This window comes from Sphaeramia orbicularis, chromosome 6, assembly GCF_902148855.1.
Source record: "Sphaeramia orbicularis chromosome 6, fSphaOr1.1, whole genome shotgun sequence".
Classification (NCBI taxonomy): Eukaryota; Metazoa; Chordata; class Actinopteri; order Kurtiformes; family Apogonidae; genus Sphaeramia; species Sphaeramia orbicularis.
In genome coordinates this window covers 47441719-47462665 of record NC_043962.1, presented here as the reverse complement: position 1 = coordinate 47462665, position 20947 = coordinate 47441719, and the positions used below count along the sequence as shown (strand labels likewise).

Sequence of the window (20947 nt, the reverse complement as noted above, 5' to 3'; positions counted from 1 at the left end):
ACCGCATCACCTCCCATTTGTAACACAGACCTGATGTGACATGAAGTGCACACTGCCTATTTTGACAACTCCGTTTGACTCCCAGAGCTGGTCTGGACATGTGGCTCCCTCCCTGTAAGTGCATGGTATATCATTCCCTACTCGCATGGATTTGTTTACGATGGGTCCTTCTCATTTTCTGCACAGTGTACAGCAAGCACATTTACAACTGTTATTTATGACCTGAGTTAGACTGCACCGTTACACGGTCCATGTGCTGGTGGCCGCCGCCACCACCATCAACCAGAGCTGGTAAATAAAAATTCCACCACAGCCCTCGCAACACCTTCATTTGCCTCATCTTTGTACACAGGTTGCTGCAGTTAATCTCTTATCTCCATGAGAAAATATGAGTAGTGTTGTTCTCAGTCTAATTAATGCCCCAATTAATGACCTGTCTGAATTTTGCGCTGAGCTGGGTTTTACCTTTTTCATTATTCTTGTATAATTGTATATTTGTCTGCTTTTTCTGTGATAAATCTCAGACTATGTCACATTTATATGTGTATTCTTGCATTTGCATACATCGATGATATGCTCATCCACACTGCCTGTTTACTTTTCTTTTCTCATTATTTTGTTGAAGGGTAGGTGCAAAGCTTAAATGCCATGCCTGTTAGTGCTGTAGTAACTGATACTGTGGCTACGGAAGTGTTCTAGAGGACTTAATTAATATCCAGGGGGGCTATCACCAAGCTGTTATGCCATTCGTAGATATTGGCATGGGAGATTTTGGATCACATGAGAATGTAGAGAATTCAGACATGTAGTAATTTTATGCAGTAAGGCACTTTGTGCAAATAATGGGAACCTAAGGGAAATGAAGCTAATCTGTAAAATATGATATTATGTGTGTCTTTTATTATTTCAGTAATAGAGAAGACAAAAGCTGATCTGTAAGTTGTTAGGACAGCTCATTAGAGGGAGGAGACCATTTTAAATCAGTTTATAACTTTCCTTTTACTCTGATTTTAGTGTATTAATTTCTGTAACTTTATATGTTTACCATTCTCTGTAATGTAATATACTTTATGATATGAAACAACTAGATTTACCTTACCATTACTTGAATTTCATCTTATATATAGCTTTGGAAATTATTATTATTAGACTATGACATGGATCTGAAATGCACTTTCCGTTGCTGATCTCATGAGTCAGACTGTGTTTTCCTCTGGATGTTGTAATGATCAAATGTTTTACTGATTCCACGTCATTCAGCAGTGACTCTCTCAGTGTTTATCATTGTACTGATCCTTCATGAAGAACCAAAATGCCCATCTTCTTTTCATTATTTTTTATTTAACTTTTATTTAACCAGGAGAAAAAAATCCCATTGAGATTAAGAACCTCTTTTTCAAGGGAGTACTGACCAAGAGGCAGCATGAAATACAACACACAGTTATAACATACAGTTACAACACTCAGTAACTGTATTATTATATAATTCTGTTTAATTATTTGAGTTGTACATTAATTTGGACAACCTTTATAAATTAGTCTGATGTACATAATAATGTTTTGTTGAAAAATTTGTACAATATATGGCTGTTTTAATCACTATTTTCCAGTCAAATGTCAATCCATTTTAAGTCGATTAGTTGTGACATCACCATTAACCCATAAGGACCCAGTGTGATTTTTTTATCAGTTCCCAAATGATTTTTTTTCTCTCTAACCTTTCCTAAGTGACTTATCACAATTTATTATATTATCCTCTGAATTTTGCATTTTTTCCAGTGAGAATCATCTATTTTCCTATATTTAATTTTCTGATCATGTAGATGTTCATCACAGCTCAGATTAAATTCAAAGGTTATTATACCAGAAACAGAGAAAACTGAAGAAAAAGTGACTTTTTCAGTAAAATACATCATGAACTGAACATATCCACTGTTATTGAGAAAACTTAATGGGTTTTACTGGTGAATCAATGTTGTAGAAGATGACAGTGTTTCCATGTTCACTACGGAGCCTCTGAACATTCAAATGGGTCATATCTGATGACCATGAAATGATGAATAACTGTATTTTACACCAATTATTTACATGTTTTGATAGGATTAATGGATCAACAGTTTATGTCAGTAGATGTTTTTGGTTGACATTGGATATTTGGGTCTTCATGGGTTAACACACACTCCACCCAAATTAAAATAATTATAACAAGAAAAGAAATGCTTTTATCAGTCCTTCATTGCCGAAATTCCATTTTTTCAGTCTGTTGTTTTTTGTACACACATAGGCCCAAATACACCCACATGCCCAAATAGAACCAATATACATGCAGTTAATGTGTAGAGAGGACTCAGAGCGAGACTTGTCCGGGGTGGGACTTGAACCGGCAACCGTCCTTCCCCTCCCTCCCCAATACTTAATATATGCAGCACTCATCCAGAATCTGTGCCTTAAGCATCAAATCTGAATCTCCACCCAAAATAAAAATTAGTCGGCCATGCTTACAGTTTTGACTAATCGACTAATTAATTAGCAGTGCACACGAACTATTTCAATATTTTTAGACATAAGCTAATTTGTTAATTTTATTACTATCAGATTTTATCATGCTTATTATAAATTATTCTAATAATTTTGTTTGAAAATCATTAAAGTTGATAAATTATTCATGTTGAGGAGCTGTTATATTTAATATCTGCAGAAAAATCACAGGTAGTGTAATAATTACTCCCAAAGTTCTAGCTCTAGCTCCAACGAGAAAGACACTGTATTTTCTACTAACTCTAACATAAGGTTCATTATATATACCATATGTATGTTATGCACATCATGTATCAGACATACACATAAGGGCAGGGACTGTTTTTTTTACTGAAAGTTACAAAGCTGGATATGACAACATATGAGCAAAATGGAGTTAAATGACACCACAGGACATAGGCAGCTTCTAAATGTCAGTTTGTGATGCCTGTTGATGTGTTTTGACATGTTGAAATCCCAGTGCGCATTACCACACTCCACAAACCTGTAAACACACTGTGTAGTCTTCCTACAGCTGCCCTGCACCATGTTTGACCTGCAGTCAGTCTACCAGAGAATCCACTGAGACTTAATATCAGCTAATATGAGAAAGTTCAGTGAAGTGTTCAGCATCCAATAAAACATGACGCATTGTTGACATTTGTCATGTCAGTGCGTTTACACAAATATGTTTGCTTTATTCCAGCTAATGTTACAATTGCTGCTGAGAAAATGACAGACAGACCTCACACTTATGATTATGTTTGTGTGTTTGTTTGTTTGTTTGTATGTATGTGTGTGTGCTTCTCAGGACTGGGAGTTCCCTCACTTCATGGGCGACCTGGATATGAATTTACCAGGCATGTCAACCACACATGTAAAGGTCAAGCTTCCTGTCTGCAAGCGCATCTTTAAAGAGGAATATCACATTCATATCACAGGTACTGGCACCTACACAGACAATAAAAATACAGGGTCATTCAGTGTTTCAGGAGGAGTAACTGGATCTTCCCCATACGGTTATTAACAGTAAACTAAACCAGCCATGCTCATAAATTGATTAAGTAGCAGAGAGGGAGAGAGATACCAAAATATCCAGGAGGGAGACATTACTTTGGCCTATTTCTGTGTTGTACTGTGAATATCATACATGCTCTCGCTGCTCCAGTTTTCCAATTTCCTCTATGTGGGTAGGAGTTTGATGGTTGAACAACAGAAACCATTTATAATACATGCGTAGCTGATGTGGCACACAGGTGCTTCCCCTGCTGGATCTGTGCTTCCTATTCCCCACATTTTTTTCCCCCGTTGTGCGAGAAGCATATCTCATCATCTTTCACATCTCGGTGTCTTAATGTTGTTGAATATATTTCCCATTTAAAACCATCCTCCTGGTTTCTACATTTTGTTCCGCACCGTGCTCACAGAGACTCACAACCATCAAGAGAAGGCATGTTCCTGCGCTAAATGTTAAGCTGTTCAATCGCTCAGTGATTCGCGAAAAGGTTGTTAACCCTAATGCATTGCATATCCATTAAGCATTATGGAAATGGCTCCGGCACGGTGTGATTGGTTTAACTAAAAGCTTATTAACAGCATATCTTTGGGAGAGGAAGGGACCGGTGTCACGTATACCCGGGGAGACATCTGCGTGCTATCAGTCAACCAGGGGAGATGGCTGTCTCGTGGTAATGTAGTGATCTCGTTAGACGATACTGTAGAGGAAGTAGCACCTGCAAATGGATCTATCTGTCTCAATGCGTCAGCTATGCAAAGGGAGAGGAATTCCTGATAAATGAACGTGGCAGCCAGCATATTTGTCTGTCTCGCTCTGCCCTCCTAAATCTTGTTTGGAATAGGCTCGCCTTGTACATCAATCAACTTGTCTGTTAAACTATCTGTACAGTGCGTGCATGTTTATATCTTGATTTTGGAGATAGTCTCATTTTTAATCTAATGGAAGTCCCATGTCTCATTACAGGTAAGTGGTTCAACTACGGTATCATCTTCCTTGTGCTGATTTTGGATCTTAACATGTGGAAGAACCAGATATTCTACAAGCCCTATGAATATGGTCAATATGTCGGGCCCGGTGAGAAGATCTACACAGTGGAGGAGCCAGAGACACTCCAGTACTTCAACCACAGTACGCTCACCTACGAGTGGCGCTCCACCAACATCGATCCCAACACTAATTTTACCTACGTGAAGCAGGACATGTTCCTCCACAGCCGCTTTGTCGGAGCCAGCCTGGATGTCAAGTGCCTGGCGTTTATCCCGAGTTTGGCGGCGTTTGTCCTCTTCGGGTTTTTCATCTGGTTGTTCGGGCGGTTTCAGGACAGCGAGACATTCACGGAAAATCCAGACAAGACTTATGAGAGGATAAAGAGGAAGTCTCCGTCAGAGTACAGCAAGGAGATGGGCGTGACGCCGGAGGAGATGCATGTGACCATGAGTGACAGTCTGAAACGGTCAGGAACACCTATGCTGCTCTCAGTGGACGGGCCTCACTGCGGAGCAACACCATCTACCAACTCAACTTCACCCATCTCCATGGAAACTCAAGAGACACATCCAAGCATCGTGATTGACAGTGCAGTGCAGGACGAACCAGCAGTCTCTTTTGATGTCCATAAACTTTCTCCGTGACCTTACAAACTTTTTTAAGTGTAGTATCTGCAGACAGGCTGAAGATGAGAGCCCTGTACACCTCATACAAACCTTGTCAGGATCTTGAATTAGTGGTTTTTCTTCTGATAACATCAAGCTGTAACACCAGAGGGACACTGCAAGATGAGATTCATGAAGAGGACAGTGATGACACATAATCACAGAGCCAGTCTTCATGGCTACTGCAGCTCTATGTGTTTAAATCTATTTTTTACGACAGTCTTTTTAAAAGCATCTAAAGTTGCATCAGTACTAACAGCTAACACGGAATGCAAACTCTTAATTGACATGGTGCTCGCTCAGATTTTTCACTTTCATAACTCGATTTTGTCATGGTGAACTATTATGGTGCCTATACTGAAGGAGTAGTTCTACATTCACCTGATGACACTGCCGTCAGGTGGAATTTATTGTATCACACTAGTGTTACAACTACAGTAGTGCCTTGATATTTCACATGTTCAGAAACAGACAGTCTATACTACTATAGGCAACAAAATGGAAGATGTCCTTGTTATGTTCTGCTTTATAAATGTCTTAATATACGTTTGATGTCTCATGGACAAACGTTACCTCGCTATATCCTCTGACTTTAATTTATTCCTCTCTGACATCTCTCTGGATTTTTTTCCCTCTATCACTCTTGGTGAAATGACATGATTATGAACATCAATGTATGTTGATGACCTATTCATATTCCCTCACTTGATATTAGCTGGAGAGATAATAAATGCAATCAACAGAGATCAAATAGCAAACCAACGAGCGACCTCATGATTGCTTATGTGGTGGGTGCACCTGGACTGCATACCAACAAAGTCAGAAAGGTGGTTTTGCCCTTGGCATAAACATGCCATTGAAGTGCAGGGGAGGCTTTTGCTTCAAAGCTCAGGGCTTCTTTATGTCTAGATAAACCTTAAAAGTTTTAATAAATGCAGTTTTGCGGTCATCTAAAATGCATGGAAAATTCATTTATTTGAAACATGATCCCACTGTAAAAAAGATCCTTAACTTACTTGTCTAGTTTTATGTCTTACTTCAAACCTGCAGTATTTTATTTTACACTGGCTTTCAACATGTCCACTGCCCCTCTGCATGTTTTCTTGTGTAAAATACCACTGTAGTTTTGGTTTGCTTTGGTCAAAGTGTCTGTACATGTAGAATACATTTTTCTCTTCCAATTATTTTCCATATGCAACTACTATACTAACTCAATTTTTACTCTATAAACAACCATATTTTTTAATACATTTTTGTCATGTTCAACTGAAATATAAAGTACTATTTGTGACCGACACCAAATAATAGTGTTTTGAAGAATATTGCTGAAGAAGAAAAAAATGCCTATTTAAAGGGAAGTATGTATTTATTTTAGCCAGACTTAAACTATCTTTATGATACACTGTATGTAATGTATTGTTATTACCCAAAAATGAGCTGCACCCATATCATAACATAATTCTGTTAAAGATTAATTTCAAATTAATACTTTTTCAGTAAATAAAGAGAACATTCAAAGCATAAGTATAATCTCAACTGTGCCACCATACTATATTTTATACCATATTAAAAACTGCATTTAAAATGTAAATGTAAAGTTGACTGAACAAAAGCATTATTTAAGACTTTTATTCCTTATATTTACATATGTCTGTCTTTTATAATCCATCACATGGTTAAGATGTTTGTTTGTTTTTTTCTCGGCTGCTTTAACATATTTTCATAATTGCTTTAATATAAAGATCAATCAGACCTCCTGCTACAGCTCTGTGGGTCAGAAAATCAGTGGGAAGCAGGATATGATGTGTCTGAAGGTTTAATGTCAGAGAGACAGAAGTAATTATTCTCCAATTTTATTTTTACAAAATGCAAGTTCTTGGTTGTCAATCCAATCCATGCAAGCATTTTATTTATGTATTAACTGGTTACAAATAAACTGTCATTTTCTGTAATTACTTCCATGATACACTCCAGATTCCTGTATGTATGTGTGTGTCCATTTGTCTATGATGGATATTTCATACTTTAGTGTGCATGTTTGTGTTTTAGTGTGTGTGTGTGTGTGTGTGTGTGGGTGTGTGTGTGTGTGTGTGTGTGTGTGTGTAAGCTTGTGAAGTGTGTAGGTGTTTCCTGCTACACTTGTTTTTGACAAAGGCCATTCTGTGAAGAGGTCAGTTTATTTAGCATAATTGGTTTGCAGCTCTTGGTTCTGTAATTATGCGTTTATACATTACAGGCCTGTAACCACAGTAGATATTAGTGTTTCACCAAAGGGCAGAACCTCTTTTGACTTGAAGAGGGTCTAATAACTGTGTCGTGGAAAGAAGCAGGTTTTCCTTTGTGTCCATGTTATTTTTTAAATGTGTTATTTTGCAAAACTGACACTGAATCTTTTCCTGTATTTCCTTGTGTTTTTTTGAGTGGAAGGTGAGTCCTTTTGGTGTTTGCTTATTGTACTGTACTTCTGTTTAATTTTGTGTTACCAATAAATTAATCATTTCTTACATACGCCGCTTTGTTTTGGCCACTTTGATTCAATTTTCAGAATATTTTTAACAAGGTTGCTGATCTCATTATGTAATCCCAGTGAGAAAAGTTCTAGTTTACATTTTCTATATGCTTGGGAAATAGTTGCCAAGCAACAGCACAGGTCAAGCTACTGCAGCTGCTGACCCAATTAATATGGGCGATATGAAAAATAATGATACTATCTTCACAAGGACACTTGAATATGTAGCGTGCATACACATGACACCCACCTCGGATTAGCATGAGTCCTGCTTGGATCCCGTCTGCTGTTTGATTTATGACGACAGGAAGCAATGTGAATTTGTTAGGTGTTTTGTTTTGTGGCAGTACTTATTTACAGAACATGTATCCATGCAAGGGAATAAGAGATTGGATTAAAAAAAAAAGCATCTGAGGAGAAAATTCATTAGAGATTACAGAGAGGCTTTGTTTACAGCTGTGTTTGAGACCATTCCATGGGGTCACATCTTGATCCCAGAGGTCATGAGCTGTTAAATAAATAAATAAAACCGAACAGGAGGAACCTTGATGCAACTTCTGAAGAATCAAAAAGCAAAGTGAGTTGACATTTGTTCATTTTTAGGTATGAACCTACTTGTTTAAAGGTAAAAAAAAAAAAAAGGAGCCTGAGCTCTGAAGGATTGTGGGTGAAGCAGAAGTTAAATAAACCTGTGACCTACCACGCTTTTGATCCCTGCAGCAGTCCATCAGCAGCAGCACAATATACTGTGAAGTGTAATTGCATCCACAGCACTGAACCTTGCCTCACTGTTGGCTCTAAATAATTCATAATAAGAGAGCATTTAGTTTGATGTTTTTATTGGTTTAAAAAAAAAAAAAAAAACAAGTAGCCATACAATGACTGTACCTGAGGTCTTACTGTTCTTTGTTGTTTGTCTAAGAGAATATACAGTATCTCATTGCCAGAAAGTATTAGCTGTTTGACTGAAGCCTCTTCCAAATCTACCATTGGGCTGAGAAATGAGATATTGATTTTTGGAGAACCATGCAGTAATTGAGAGAACATGTCAAAACCAGAGCTTCAAAAATGTTTGTGGTGTTGGAGCCAGGTGCCCATGTTGTGTTACTAGTGTATTGACTAGTTTCTCAATGTGGTTTTGGTTGTAGCTGTCACGATTGATTGCGTTCTTTGTTCATCCAAATATTAACAAGTGTCTTTTCTTTTGTTGTCCTTCAACCTTTGAGCTTCCATTTACTCTTTGCTCTACTCTTGTCCCTATACGTTTACACCCCAATCTGAGAAGACACAAGACTAATTTTAGAAAAATATGGCACTATTGTTGTATCTACAGCTAAATATAAACCAGAAAACCCCAGGAGGAGCCAAGCCATAGCTACAGATCAACAGGGACCTTGTCCAATGTCTTTGAGCTATCCTCCAATTAGATCAGTGCATCATGTCCTGGCATGGCCCATCATTCTGCGCTGACAGCTCCGTGACTCTGGGAGACCCTGTGAAATTTATCAGTGCAGTCAGTTCCAGCCATCTTAACGGGTTTCCCCTTAGTCCTTTTTACTCAGCTAGAGATGGTTTCTGTCCCCAGTGGTCGCAGGGGAGAAAGGATTCATCACTAATTCTATCTGCAGGTTTCTCAGAAGAACATGTGGCTTGGGATATATTTTTCAACGCTTCCAACAACTTGGATGACAAAGTCCCCTGACAGGGTTTGTGATAATGATATCTGCCTTACTGTCCCTCTGTAGGGAGGGGAACTGCATGTGTTTATCTTAATTGTTCCTGATTTAAGACCTAAGCAGTGAATGTATATTATAATACTTACTACTGCACTACTGTATTGTATTTATCCAGATGAGTGAATCCAGTTACAGTCAATCCAGTTTTACTATGTTATAGAAAACCAATAACAGGTGCCTCAAGAGCTCAACACAGTGGCCCTGAAGAAAAAGTGAACTGATAAATCCTAGGTAAATGAAGCTGTTTACAAGAATATATGGAAACTGATTCATGTTCCAAATAGACGTGCTGAAAATTCTGAAAACCCAAATCAAAATATGCTATAGACTGCCCTGAAGGTAACCGTACGCTGAATATTTAAGTCCTTTTCTGTGTTTTACATTCTTATTGTTTTGTTCAGACAATCCTGCATCTATCAAACCCATTTTATCTGCATATATCAGCCTGCGTCTATAGTTCAAAGAAGGAGGTGCATTTTATTTTTGTTAAACAGCCTATTCTGCCCATCCCTCTGTGGCTTCAGTGAATGCAACATCTGTTTACAGACTCATTCTAATGTTAGTATTCAATAAATTCAGTACCAGAAATAGCAGAATAGGATATCCTGATATTATCCTGACTATTTCAGCTTCATTTACAGTTAAATCTAGACCATGACGGTATAGGCGTTATGGAGCTGTAAAGCTTTTCCTTGTCTGGGTATTTGTTTTATTGCAGGCAGTTCCATTTGAATCTGGCAACGTAGTGGTTCTCTGTGTTGGCAGAGGCATTATTTCTTTATTAAGTTAATTCTGCATATAATGCTATATGTTGTGAGAAATAAGCAAAAACAATGGTGAAATGTGCACTGCACTACTGTGATAATATGGAAAATACATTTTATAAATAAATGCCCTAAACTGCACATTCCCATATCTTGCTTCTTAGCCTACTTAATCAAAACAAAGTAATTGCACTGTCAAAACATTTAATACTTTTGAGTAATTACATGTTCCTTTTCTCCCATTGACAAAAAAATCTCTCTCCACAGAGATTATTTTAACAGCAGAGGGAGTTTTGCAGACCAATTAGAGCCACTTGAAGAATGGAAGATCCCTGAAAATGTAATGAAAAAACTGCCATATGGCAGAAACATTGCATACTCATGCAAGTCATTTTAAACCCTTTACTAAAGTAAAACTGACTTTTCTCTGCTTGCTTCACCAGCCACAATCACAGTGATATGTGTGGTCATTAACTGTGAATATAGGACAGACAATGAAGTGGGATCCCTGTGGGTCCAGGCATCTGTTGCAGGGGGCTCAACACTGCCATGGAAAATTGGACATTTAGGAGCCAGCTGGAGGACCAGTCTGCCCTGCTGTGCCACCACTACTCAGGTGCCCACTGGCTTCATGCCACCACCAGCTAGAAGCCACTGGACCAAAGCAGGCCAGATGGTGCCCTTGCCAACCTATGAGCAGCCGCTGCGAACTGCCCACTGTCCCCTGCCCTATTCTTCAACTCAGGGATGAGCAGGGAGTCATGATAACCTGAGGTAAAAAGTTTTCGGGCATAGAGATGCTGGGAAGAGCTCGAGTGAGAAGAAAGTGTGTTAGAATATAAATGGGCCCTATTACGATGTGTGTTTGTTAATGTAAGCAGCTGCAAGGTAGAGACAGAATCAGTTGGTAGGAGAGAGACTGCTCCACAGGGAAATAAAGCCATCTCCAGGCTGAACTCATTTGTCTGTGGCTGTGAACTGATAGATAATTATATTAGAAGCTTTAAGTGCTCTTCTGCGATACAAGTATTACTACCATCTCTAGAGGCAGAGGACAAAGTGAAGAGAGGAGAAATCTGTGCACTGCAGCTGGAATAGTTATTGGTTTGCTTTCAAATACAATTATATAGACGCCCATTCAACAAAAAGGACCTAATAGAATTGGGATCTATCGAGTGTAAGTTTAATTTTACTTTTACACTTTATATTATTGTACACAGAAATTAGTGTTTTACATCTGGGAAGCAAAACCCCTAACCCTAGGAGATTTGGCAAATATTCACTATACATCAGAAACATACTTTGATGAAGTTACAGTTGTTATAAGCATTGTAAGCCAATTATTTGTATGGATACTTAGTTTATCCTTCCTAAGTCTGAAGATGTTTGATCTTTACTACGATTGTGCTGCCATGACTAGTTTAAATTATGTCTAAATAAAACAAATTTACTTATTTTCCATGGTACATATAAAAGAGCATCTCCTGAAGATCACAGGTAAAATGTTATTAGTATGTTTTAAAGTTAAATGCAGATGCAGAGTGAAGTTGGCCTCGAGAATCAGCATTAGAGTAAATCTGATGGAAAAAGCATAATTATAGTGCTAACTGTGATTTAAAAAAAAAAAAAACAAACAAAAAAAAACTAAAGCCACACATGAAGCATCAGATTAAACTCTCCAGAGTACAGAGTTCCACTCAAAATGTTTTTGTTGAAATGGCATTGCATTATAGCTTTCTTCATTTTTATTAGAGTTGTCTTAATGCAACTTAACCCATAAAGACCCAGTGTTACTTTTCCAGCAGTTCCCAAACGAATTTTTCTCTCTATTTAATCTTTCTTAATTAATTTATCACCATTTCTTATAATATTACCCTCTGTATTTTGTGTTTCTTTAATGAAAATCTGGTATTTTCCCGTATTTTCTCTGATCATGTAGATGTTCATAAAAGCTCAGATGAAAGTTAATTGTCATGTCAGAAACAGAGAAAACTTTTTCAAGAAAATCTATCATTAACCGAACATAAACCAAGTGTGTCCATCCACTGTCATTGATCCAACTGGTGAATCATTGTTGTAGAAGATAACTATGTTTCCACGGACCATGAAAAGGTGACAAATTGTATTTTACACCAATTACTTACATGCATTAATAGGAGTAGTAGATCAACAGGTATTAAACAGTTTATACTGGCAGATGATTTTGGTTGCCAGTTGTTGTTTGGGTCTTTATGGGTTAAACATGATGATGCTGCAGACCTGTACACAGGGATTTCCTTGTGCTCTATCCAGACTTTAAATCACAGTTGATTCCTCCTGGACTAAAGGAACATGAATAATCCTCAACGCATGTCTTGACTTTATGATGCACTGTTCTCTAGTGCTCACAGTTTCCATAAAAATACCTAAATAGCAAAAATATGGATAATCTAAACCTAATGGTATATAGCACAGGTGTCAAACATATGGCCCGGGGGTCAAATCTGGCCCGCCAGTGGGTCCAGTCCGGCCCATGGGATGACTTTGTGAAATGCAAAAATGACACTGAAGGTATTAACAATCAATGGTGTCAAAATCATTTTAATTCAGGTTTCACATACAGACACATAGAGTCCAATTAGATTTCAAGTGGGTCAGACCAGTAAAATATTATCATTATGACCTATAAATAATGACAGCCCCAAATGTTCTCTTTGTTTTTTTGGTGTAAAAAAGTAAAATTACATGAAAATGTTTACATTACCAAACTATACTTTTACAAAAAATGTGAATAACCTGAACAAATATGAACAAACGTCTTAAATGTCTTAAGAAAAGTAGCTGCAATTTTACCAATATTCTGCCTGTCACTAAATGTTTAGTGTGATCGTAATGCACATGTATAAATGATAAACTGATAAACCGAGGCAGAATATTGCTAAAACTGCACTTGTTTCTCTTAATACAATTCAAGTTGTTCATGTTATTCAGATTTTTAAGGTAACTTTGTAGATGTAAACCTGATCATAATAGAATTTTCCTTTTTTCACTGTTATTATTTTACTGGTTCGGCCCACTTGAGATCAAATTGGGCTGAATGTGGCCCCTGAACTAAAATGAGTTTGACACCCCTGGTATATAGCATGCCTGTATTGGCACAAGTAATATGTTTATGACTTAATGAATATTGTGTGTGTGTGTGTGTGTGTGTGTGGAGGGGGTATATGCTTATGCTCATGCTTAGAGGGGTCACCAGTGATCCAGTGGACATCCAGAGATTACTACCTTTAACTGATGCTTCTCCTTTAACCCATAAAGACCCAAACAGCCACCAGTGACCACAATCATCTACTGGTATAAAATGTTTGATAACTTTTAAACCACTAATCCTATCAATACATGTAAATAATTGGTGTAAAATGCAGTTTGTCACCTTTCCATGGTCATCAGATATGGCCCATTTGGACGTTCAGAGGCTCCGTAGTGAACGTGGAAACACCATCATCTTCTACAACATTGATTCACCAGTAAAACCCGTGGAGTTGGATCAATGACAGTGGATGGAGACACTTGTTTATATGTTCAGTTATTGATATGTTTGTTGAAAAAGTCAGTTTTTTTTCAGTTTTCTCTGTTTCTGATACAGAAATCCTCAACTTTATCTGCACTTTTATGAGTATGTACATGATCAGTAAATTAAACACAGGAAAATACATGATTTATACTGAAAAAAAGCAAAATACAGAGGATAATATTATAATAAATGGCGATAAATCATTTAAGAAAGGTTATATTTTGACAAAAATTCACTTGGGAACTGCCACAAATGTAGCACTGGGTTTTTATGGGTTAAAGATGGATATATTCAAGGATCGCTCAGAATAAAAGAAGAGACATGAGTTAAATGTAAATGGAAATACTTTATTTCACTATTACACAATAACAAGCTTGTGAAAAAAAATTACAAAAAGAGAAATGGAACAAAATGCTACAAAGCACCACATAATATAGACGACTCATAAATGTGGCAACGGAACCTTATGCTAACTGTCTTTACTCTATCTAGGGTTTCATTTAGAATTTAGAAATCAGCAGAAATGGACATCAAGCACAGTCATGCCAGTAATAGTAATAATATCTTACAGATTGATGTAGCGATGATTTGGAGTAGGGAAACGGTGATCCTTAAAGGGTCACTCTAACTGGAGAGAGAACAAAGAGTGGGTTTTTTGAGGAAACTGTAGTCCATCATCTGTTTGTGTTTGGTATGACACAGGTTTGCATTTGGTATAAAGATTTGAGGAGGCAGATATGGGTCATAGAGTATTTGCAAAACAATCTTTCGTGCAAGGGGGATACCAGAGCAGATGTGTGGGGTTTACCATGTAGAAGACAGAAACAGTAAATAATCAGAATAAGTACAGTATGTTCGACTGTAACTGTGACATTACATGAATGATCCTGATTAGTAACCCCACTCATCTGGTTCATCAGGCTACAACAAAATAATCCCGACAGTGCAAACACGATTTGACCCATGTCTGAAAGGAGGAGAGTGAAGAGACAAAAGAGTGGCATTATCTTTTTTTTTTTTTTTTTTTTTTTTTTTTACATGGAGAACACTGTACAGGTGCCTTCAGATCTGCCAGGACTAAAGGCACATGGGGTCCACTGAGCAACAGATGTGTCCATTCTGCAAATGAGAGAAAGGAAAAGGAACAGTATTATTACATTATTGTCACACTTCAACTCTGGGCAAACTATTTTTGAGGCTCTGTGGCAAATAGTATTTTCAGGTGTTCCTGCTGCAGCATACAGACTCTGTTTGGCATTTAGAATTCTTGTGGGTGTCATTTTCGCACCAACTGATCCAAAGCAGTGATATTTGACTGAGAATACAAATGCGAATGGTCACAAATGGAGATATTATTCTTTCAACATAGAGACTGATACGCTCTTTGCAGAACTGAGGATTTGCATGGACTTGGTTATTGTATGAGTTAATACTAAACTGACCAAATCGTTGTTGATTGTTTTGAATTCAGTGTAAATCATGAATACATTTGGCATGTTTTGGAAAGAATTGGATAAAGACTTTGAATATTTATCACTTTGTCTATCAAGAATGGTCGCTATCATTTCTGTGAGATTTGGACATTGTTAGTTGAGTTGGGAGAAAACATTTCTTCCTAGAAGATAAAGCAAGGGAGGCGGTCGTGGCGGATTAGTTCTAAATCTCAGACAAACAATTTACGCTCGCAACTGGTAATGAAGAAGATATTTGCCTGCACAGTTTACTTTTTCAGTTTAATGTTGTGTGCCACAACTTTGAAAACAAAACTTCTGGAGTGCAGTTTCTCCACTTGATTTACTGGTGCCCCATTATGTGAGTTTTCCAGCCAGAATATCTGATGCGCTATACGTTCAGTGTAAGTACCGTGTGTGCAAGCGTATCTGCTTGTTGAAGACAATGCAAAGGCGAGAGCAGACTGTGATTTCCTGCTGAAGCAGAGTCAGGGGACATGAGATGAGGGGCTGACAGATGTTTTCTCAGTGCAGGCTCGTCTTTGTCCAAGCTTTCGGTTCATTTTTATTTAATAAGAGAGATTGAAGATCAGTACTATTCTTGTTAACTATAATTAATATGAAATGGGACTTTTTTAATCACTAATAATCCCAAATTTAGAAAAAAAATTAATGATTCTCAAATAGAACATCACATCTTCTTTTTATCTCTGCTCTCTCTTGTGGTTTTCAACAGAAAAGCAGCAGCTCTGATTGCATGAATTTTCTCAAGGCAACCACAATACCCTGCACATTTTGGTTCATGAAACAAATTTTGCTTAGTATTTTAGCACTTTTTCTGGTAAAAGCTGCAAAAAAAAAAAAAAAACACCAATACTGATAAGCAGTGAAATGTGCTCTTTTTTTCACATGTTAAAAAGGTTTGTATTCACAGGTTAGCAGATCAGATGAGACACAGACAGCTACATTAACACATCTGGACAGATTTCCCACTATGTGAGATAAACACAACCACAATGTGTTAAAGATGCACAAATTGCCATCACAATGCACAGTCTAGACCATAATGTATCCTTTTCATCAAAATACACAAAGGGTTCTCAATTTCCAAACCATTTTTCTCTGGTGTCTTGCCTGCTGCTGAACTAGGCGAACTGTAATTTGCTGTTTCAAGGCTGCAGGCAGCGCTGGCTCCTTACCTTGCACTGGCACAGAGTGCACTCGGTGCCATGTTTAATCCAGGAGGAGCCACTGAAGCGTGAGATGTTGTGCTCGTCTGTGCACGTCTTGGTGATGTCGTTGCGGATGGTGTCGGCCTGGCAGGGGTCGGTGACACAGCGGGGACAGCACTCGCCCTCAGGCACCACGGTAAACTCACAGTCCACGGGCGGGCACGGCAGAGGCCAGCAGTCCACCTGCCCCTGCTGTGAAGGCGGAGAAACAGGATTTGAGATGGAGAGTCAGAAATAATGAAAAAGAGAGAAAGTTTGAAAATAATCTTTGCATGAGTGCTATTGCATTTTCCACACCTAAACAAGTTATTCATGCAAATACACATATTTCTCCTGATGCTGTGCATTTGCATGCTAGAGGGACCATCTTCACTGATGAAAAAAAAAAAATGTTGTTAAGGTGCCTAAAAAATATAGATGAGCAGAGCAATCTTCCAACACAGTCAGCATTTTTTTACACTGTAGAGGTAAATGCTCCAGCTTCTTAATTGACTTGTTCTATTCCCGCTCGCTTATTGTTGTTCCCATATTAATCTCACAGCAAACTTTCAGCAGAGAAAGCCTTATTGGATTTCTTCTGCTGCCACTTTTTGTTGGCCTGAGAAAACAGGTCAGATATTTTGGCCAACTTTACACATGCTACCTGTGTTCTATCACTCCAGCCTAACCCATTTCTGCTTACACTGTCATCTTTTCTACCTCACCCCTTATTTGTAAATGAAATACGAGTGTCTAAGTGCAGACTGTATATGTTTTAACACACAAGAAGATACAAAAGCCAAGTTACAAGATGCTTGATGCAAGAGTCCCACCGGGGATATTTAATAGCACTGAAAATCGTGTGGCTCAGCATTTCAGAAATGTTGTAGTAAATTACACTGGCAATAAAGCACAGGCTCAAGCAGTGCTAATGCCCACTCCCTGTCTCCATGTTGTGTGTAAACATTTAGAGTGGGAAATCCCCCTGAGTGGCACTCATTGCCAGAGGGTGGGATTTGGTGTAGCCTCAGGTATCTGTCCCATGCTGTGATAAGAGACTCTGTCTTCTTTGTCTGTTGATGCAGATGTGGCCTATGATCACAAAGGAGAGAAGACATTTGCAACACAAGCACCTTATCTTTGACTTCCACAAAGAACAATGTGAACACTTGATCAAACTAAAACTGAGGCTCGTCTTTGATTTTTGTTTTAATATTTCAAAGGTTTCATGATGCATTTATTGGTCAAAGTTTCTGTATCATTTTTAATCTCTTTGCCTTGACACAGAAGCATGAGGCCAGTTAGGCGTCTGCAAGTTACAAAGTGCAGCATTGGAGATTAAATCTAGTGACATTTATCTTTGCCTGAGAATTAGCCAGAAAGAGCAATGCCTTTTTGTATGCACCACAGCCTAATGTACAACCCATGGCTAAGGAAATCAATGCTTCTTTGATCTTCTGTCGATTTAACAAGATAGCGAATCACATGTGGCCCATGTGTGCACGTTCTACAAAGGCCAATTCTTGATTTCAAATGATTGCATGGACAGCTGAGGAGGATTCACATCTTGGTCTTGAGAGAATGTTTTGCCCATCTGCCTGCTGTCACTGTGTATTTTAAGGCCCCTGCTGAGGCTGGACAACCATGGCTTTGCTAAGTGTAGCACCATTCAAGGTTCATTTCATGTCCCTGTCACGCTACTGGAGCCCCTGTACGGTATCGCGCAGCAGCATTCTCCATTACCCTTTCAAATGCTGCTCTTCATACCACATGGTTGGTGGGCCTTTGGTTTATCACTATGCATTTTTAATTAAGTGCGTTACATTTCTGTCTGAGAAACACCTTTCTGTGTTTGAGTATGTTTTGCTCTGGTGACAGGAGTGTATAGATTCTCAAACATATGTCCAAATGTATACACATATGTAAATATATGGGTATTTACGTATTTGTATAATGTGTATGTGTGCTCCGCTGGCCTGACAGGCATGCTATGTCCTCAGATGTGTTTGTGTCTGCTTATGTCAACATATATAAATGCCTACATTGAGCACAGCCTCAGTGAGAGTGAAGCCGAGCGAACCCATTTTCAGCCGACTGTGCTTTCCTCGCTGCCTCTCAGCTGAGCAGTGATTTTGAAGCTCTTCTATAATGGCTTGCTGTAAGAAATCCAAAAAGCAACCCTGAGGTCTGGGCATCAGGACAGCATTACAATGGCAAGAGGAGGGGGAAATGGCATCGCTGCTGCTACTTGGACCATAAATCTGTCCAACTGAAGGCAACTTATATTAGTTACAAGTAAGGCTTATCTTTAAAAGCAACAAAGAGAGGAAAAATAAGAAAATAACAGTTGTAAACAGCCTGCCTGAGATCCGCAGTGATGATTTGTGAGTCATTGAACAGAAGGAGTGACACTGGTGTGGGTATGTGTTAAAGTGTGGGTTTGGCAAGACAGTGGGCCAGAATGTAAAGCATGACATTTGCATTTAGTATGCATATGGCTATGTGTGGAGAGCAGGATCACAGGTAGGACGATTTATTGTTGGTGTCAGGTTTATTGGGAAACACTTAGCAAATGCTTCCGTGTTGTTTGAACAGCAGTACTGCATAAACCTTGGAGAAGCTTGACATGGAAGACGGCATCCACACAAAGAAAATAGTGCTCAAGTCTCACCGTGGAAGATTTGTGTGGCAAAAGCAGCCTTATTTTGCTTTGTATGAGAGATGGGGCTGCATGTAAAGGACACGAAAGGCACAAAAAAACATGTGTGCTGCGAATACTCATCAATCAGTGCAGGCATTCACTTGGCACAACCTTTTCAAAGCAGAAACACACACAGACAATACACCGCACTACACCCTCCCACTCTCAATGCCCACACATTTTCTTCTGTTCTCTTAACCTTGAAAGTATCCTTCAATAAAAAGTAATTCCATCAATGCAGACAACAGTGTAGTTGGTCCTTTGAATTCTTTAAAAATCATTCTAATCATTCACTCCCTTTCTTCTGCCACGAGATGAAAAGCAATCTTCATTTTTTCCTCCCTGCAACCTTTTCTATTCACCTCTTAATCACTCTCTGCCGCTACAAAACTTTTCTCCTTGACTTTCTTTACAGAGCACATCTCTGATTCAGAAGCATTTCCATGAGATTGGAACATTTGTTAGATTTCTTGTGTGGGCACACTGGCACGGGAACACATGCGTATGTTATGACTCTGAATAAAAGCACTGACTAAACTGAAGCAATATAAATTTCATAAATCTGCAGGGGTCTAATTTATTCATCCATAACTCACCAGGCACTGGCACTGCTGGCAGTTCTCCACCCATGTGTCGCCGCTGCCGTAGGTGAGCAGGCCGTTCTGGTGCAGACACTGGCTGCTCAGTCGAGGATCGCATTCTGGGCAGCAGAACAGGTCAGCATTGGGGTTGTCGCAATCACACACCATCCTGCGACACATCACTTGGCCAGCCTGAGCATGGGGGGGAACAAACACAGATCACATAAGCCCAGAACACAGAACACAGATACATGAACACATATACATGCATGGAGAGACAAGGCCATTTGTTTTATGGAGTCATTAATCATGTATGTTGATAATAAATATTGTAATGAAGTCCACATAGCCCATATGCAGGAACTGCTTTGAAGCTATATTTTGTATTTACTCAGTCTGAACTCGTACTGACAGCAAGAGACACTGAAATGAAGTATATTTTATGAATACTGATGCACAACAGTTCTTCTGGAGTTCCTGTTCATTTGTGGCTTTTGAAGAACTGCTACTTTCTTGTTGTCTCAATGATTTAAGGCATTTTCCACATTGGAGAAGAGCTGTGGGGCTGAATTCGATTCATTACCTCTGTCGTATACTTCATTCCTATTCCTATTCGGCGTTGCCATCTCAAGGTATAATTCTCTGAGGCAAAATAAATCTAAAAGTATTTAGTCCATCAAAATGTGGACACATGGTGGAACAATGTGACAGATCCAAATGTGAGAGTGAAAATCAGTACAAGCTCACCGTGGTAGCATTTAAATTAAATCTAGTTTGTGGCCGCTCCATCATTGACAGAATTCAGTTACAGGTGGTGGCATTAGGACTACATGACATAACAATAATGATAATTATCATGATAATGTTTGATCATAATGTTTGCATTTTTATATATTATCCCGCTCCTTGGAGATCAGTGGCTACAGTAATTACAGTCTAATTTCATGTCATGATTATTATATGTTTTGTTTTTTAGGGTTTATTTTGCTTTTTGTCAAATAAAACACAAAATGATTTAATGTTTCGTTGTAATTTTACTAAACAACCACATTATCATTTTAGTTGTTTCTAATCTTCTAAATATTTCTAAATGTTCTGACCATAAAAAGCTTCCAGTTTCTCTAACTTTTATTCTGGATCACAAGCCAGCCTTTAAACTTGTTACACATAATGATGAGATATTTAGCTTTACAATTATTGATATTAAATGATGTGATGATTTTTCTCACTGTAAAATTTTTATTTATCTTTTTT

At 38.4% G+C, this 20947-nt stretch overlaps 2 protein-coding genes across 4 annotated transcripts in view; one reads left to right on the top strand and one right to left on the bottom strand.

The window, feature by feature from the left end:
* The window catches only part of tmem117 (transmembrane protein 117), a 60453-nt gene extending 53664 nt beyond the window's left edge, over positions 1-6789 (top strand). For both annotated transcript variants that reach the window (XM_030136172.1, XM_030136173.1), the window contains exons 7-8: positions 3329-3458; positions 4499-6789. In XM_030136172.1, the coding sequence (XP_029992032.1) occupies positions 3329-3458; positions 4499-5166 (798 nt within the window). In that variant the 3' untranslated portion in view covers positions 5167-6789. The remainder of the gene's footprint in view (positions 1-3328; positions 3459-4498) is intronic.
* Positions 6790-14075: 7286 nt separating this feature from the next.
* Positions 14076-20947, bottom strand: part of nell2a (neural EGFL like 2a) — a 101155-nt gene continuing 94283 nt past the window's right edge. For both annotated transcript variants that reach the window (XM_030136834.1, XM_030136835.1), the window contains 3 exons: positions 19709-19885; positions 16400-16624; positions 14076-14868 (listed from right to left, as the gene is read on the bottom strand). In XM_030136834.1, the coding sequence (XP_029992694.1) occupies positions 14827-14868; positions 16400-16624; positions 19709-19885 (444 nt within the window). In that variant the 3' untranslated portion in view covers positions 14076-14826. The remainder of the gene's footprint in view (positions 14869-16399; positions 16625-19708; positions 19886-20947) is intronic.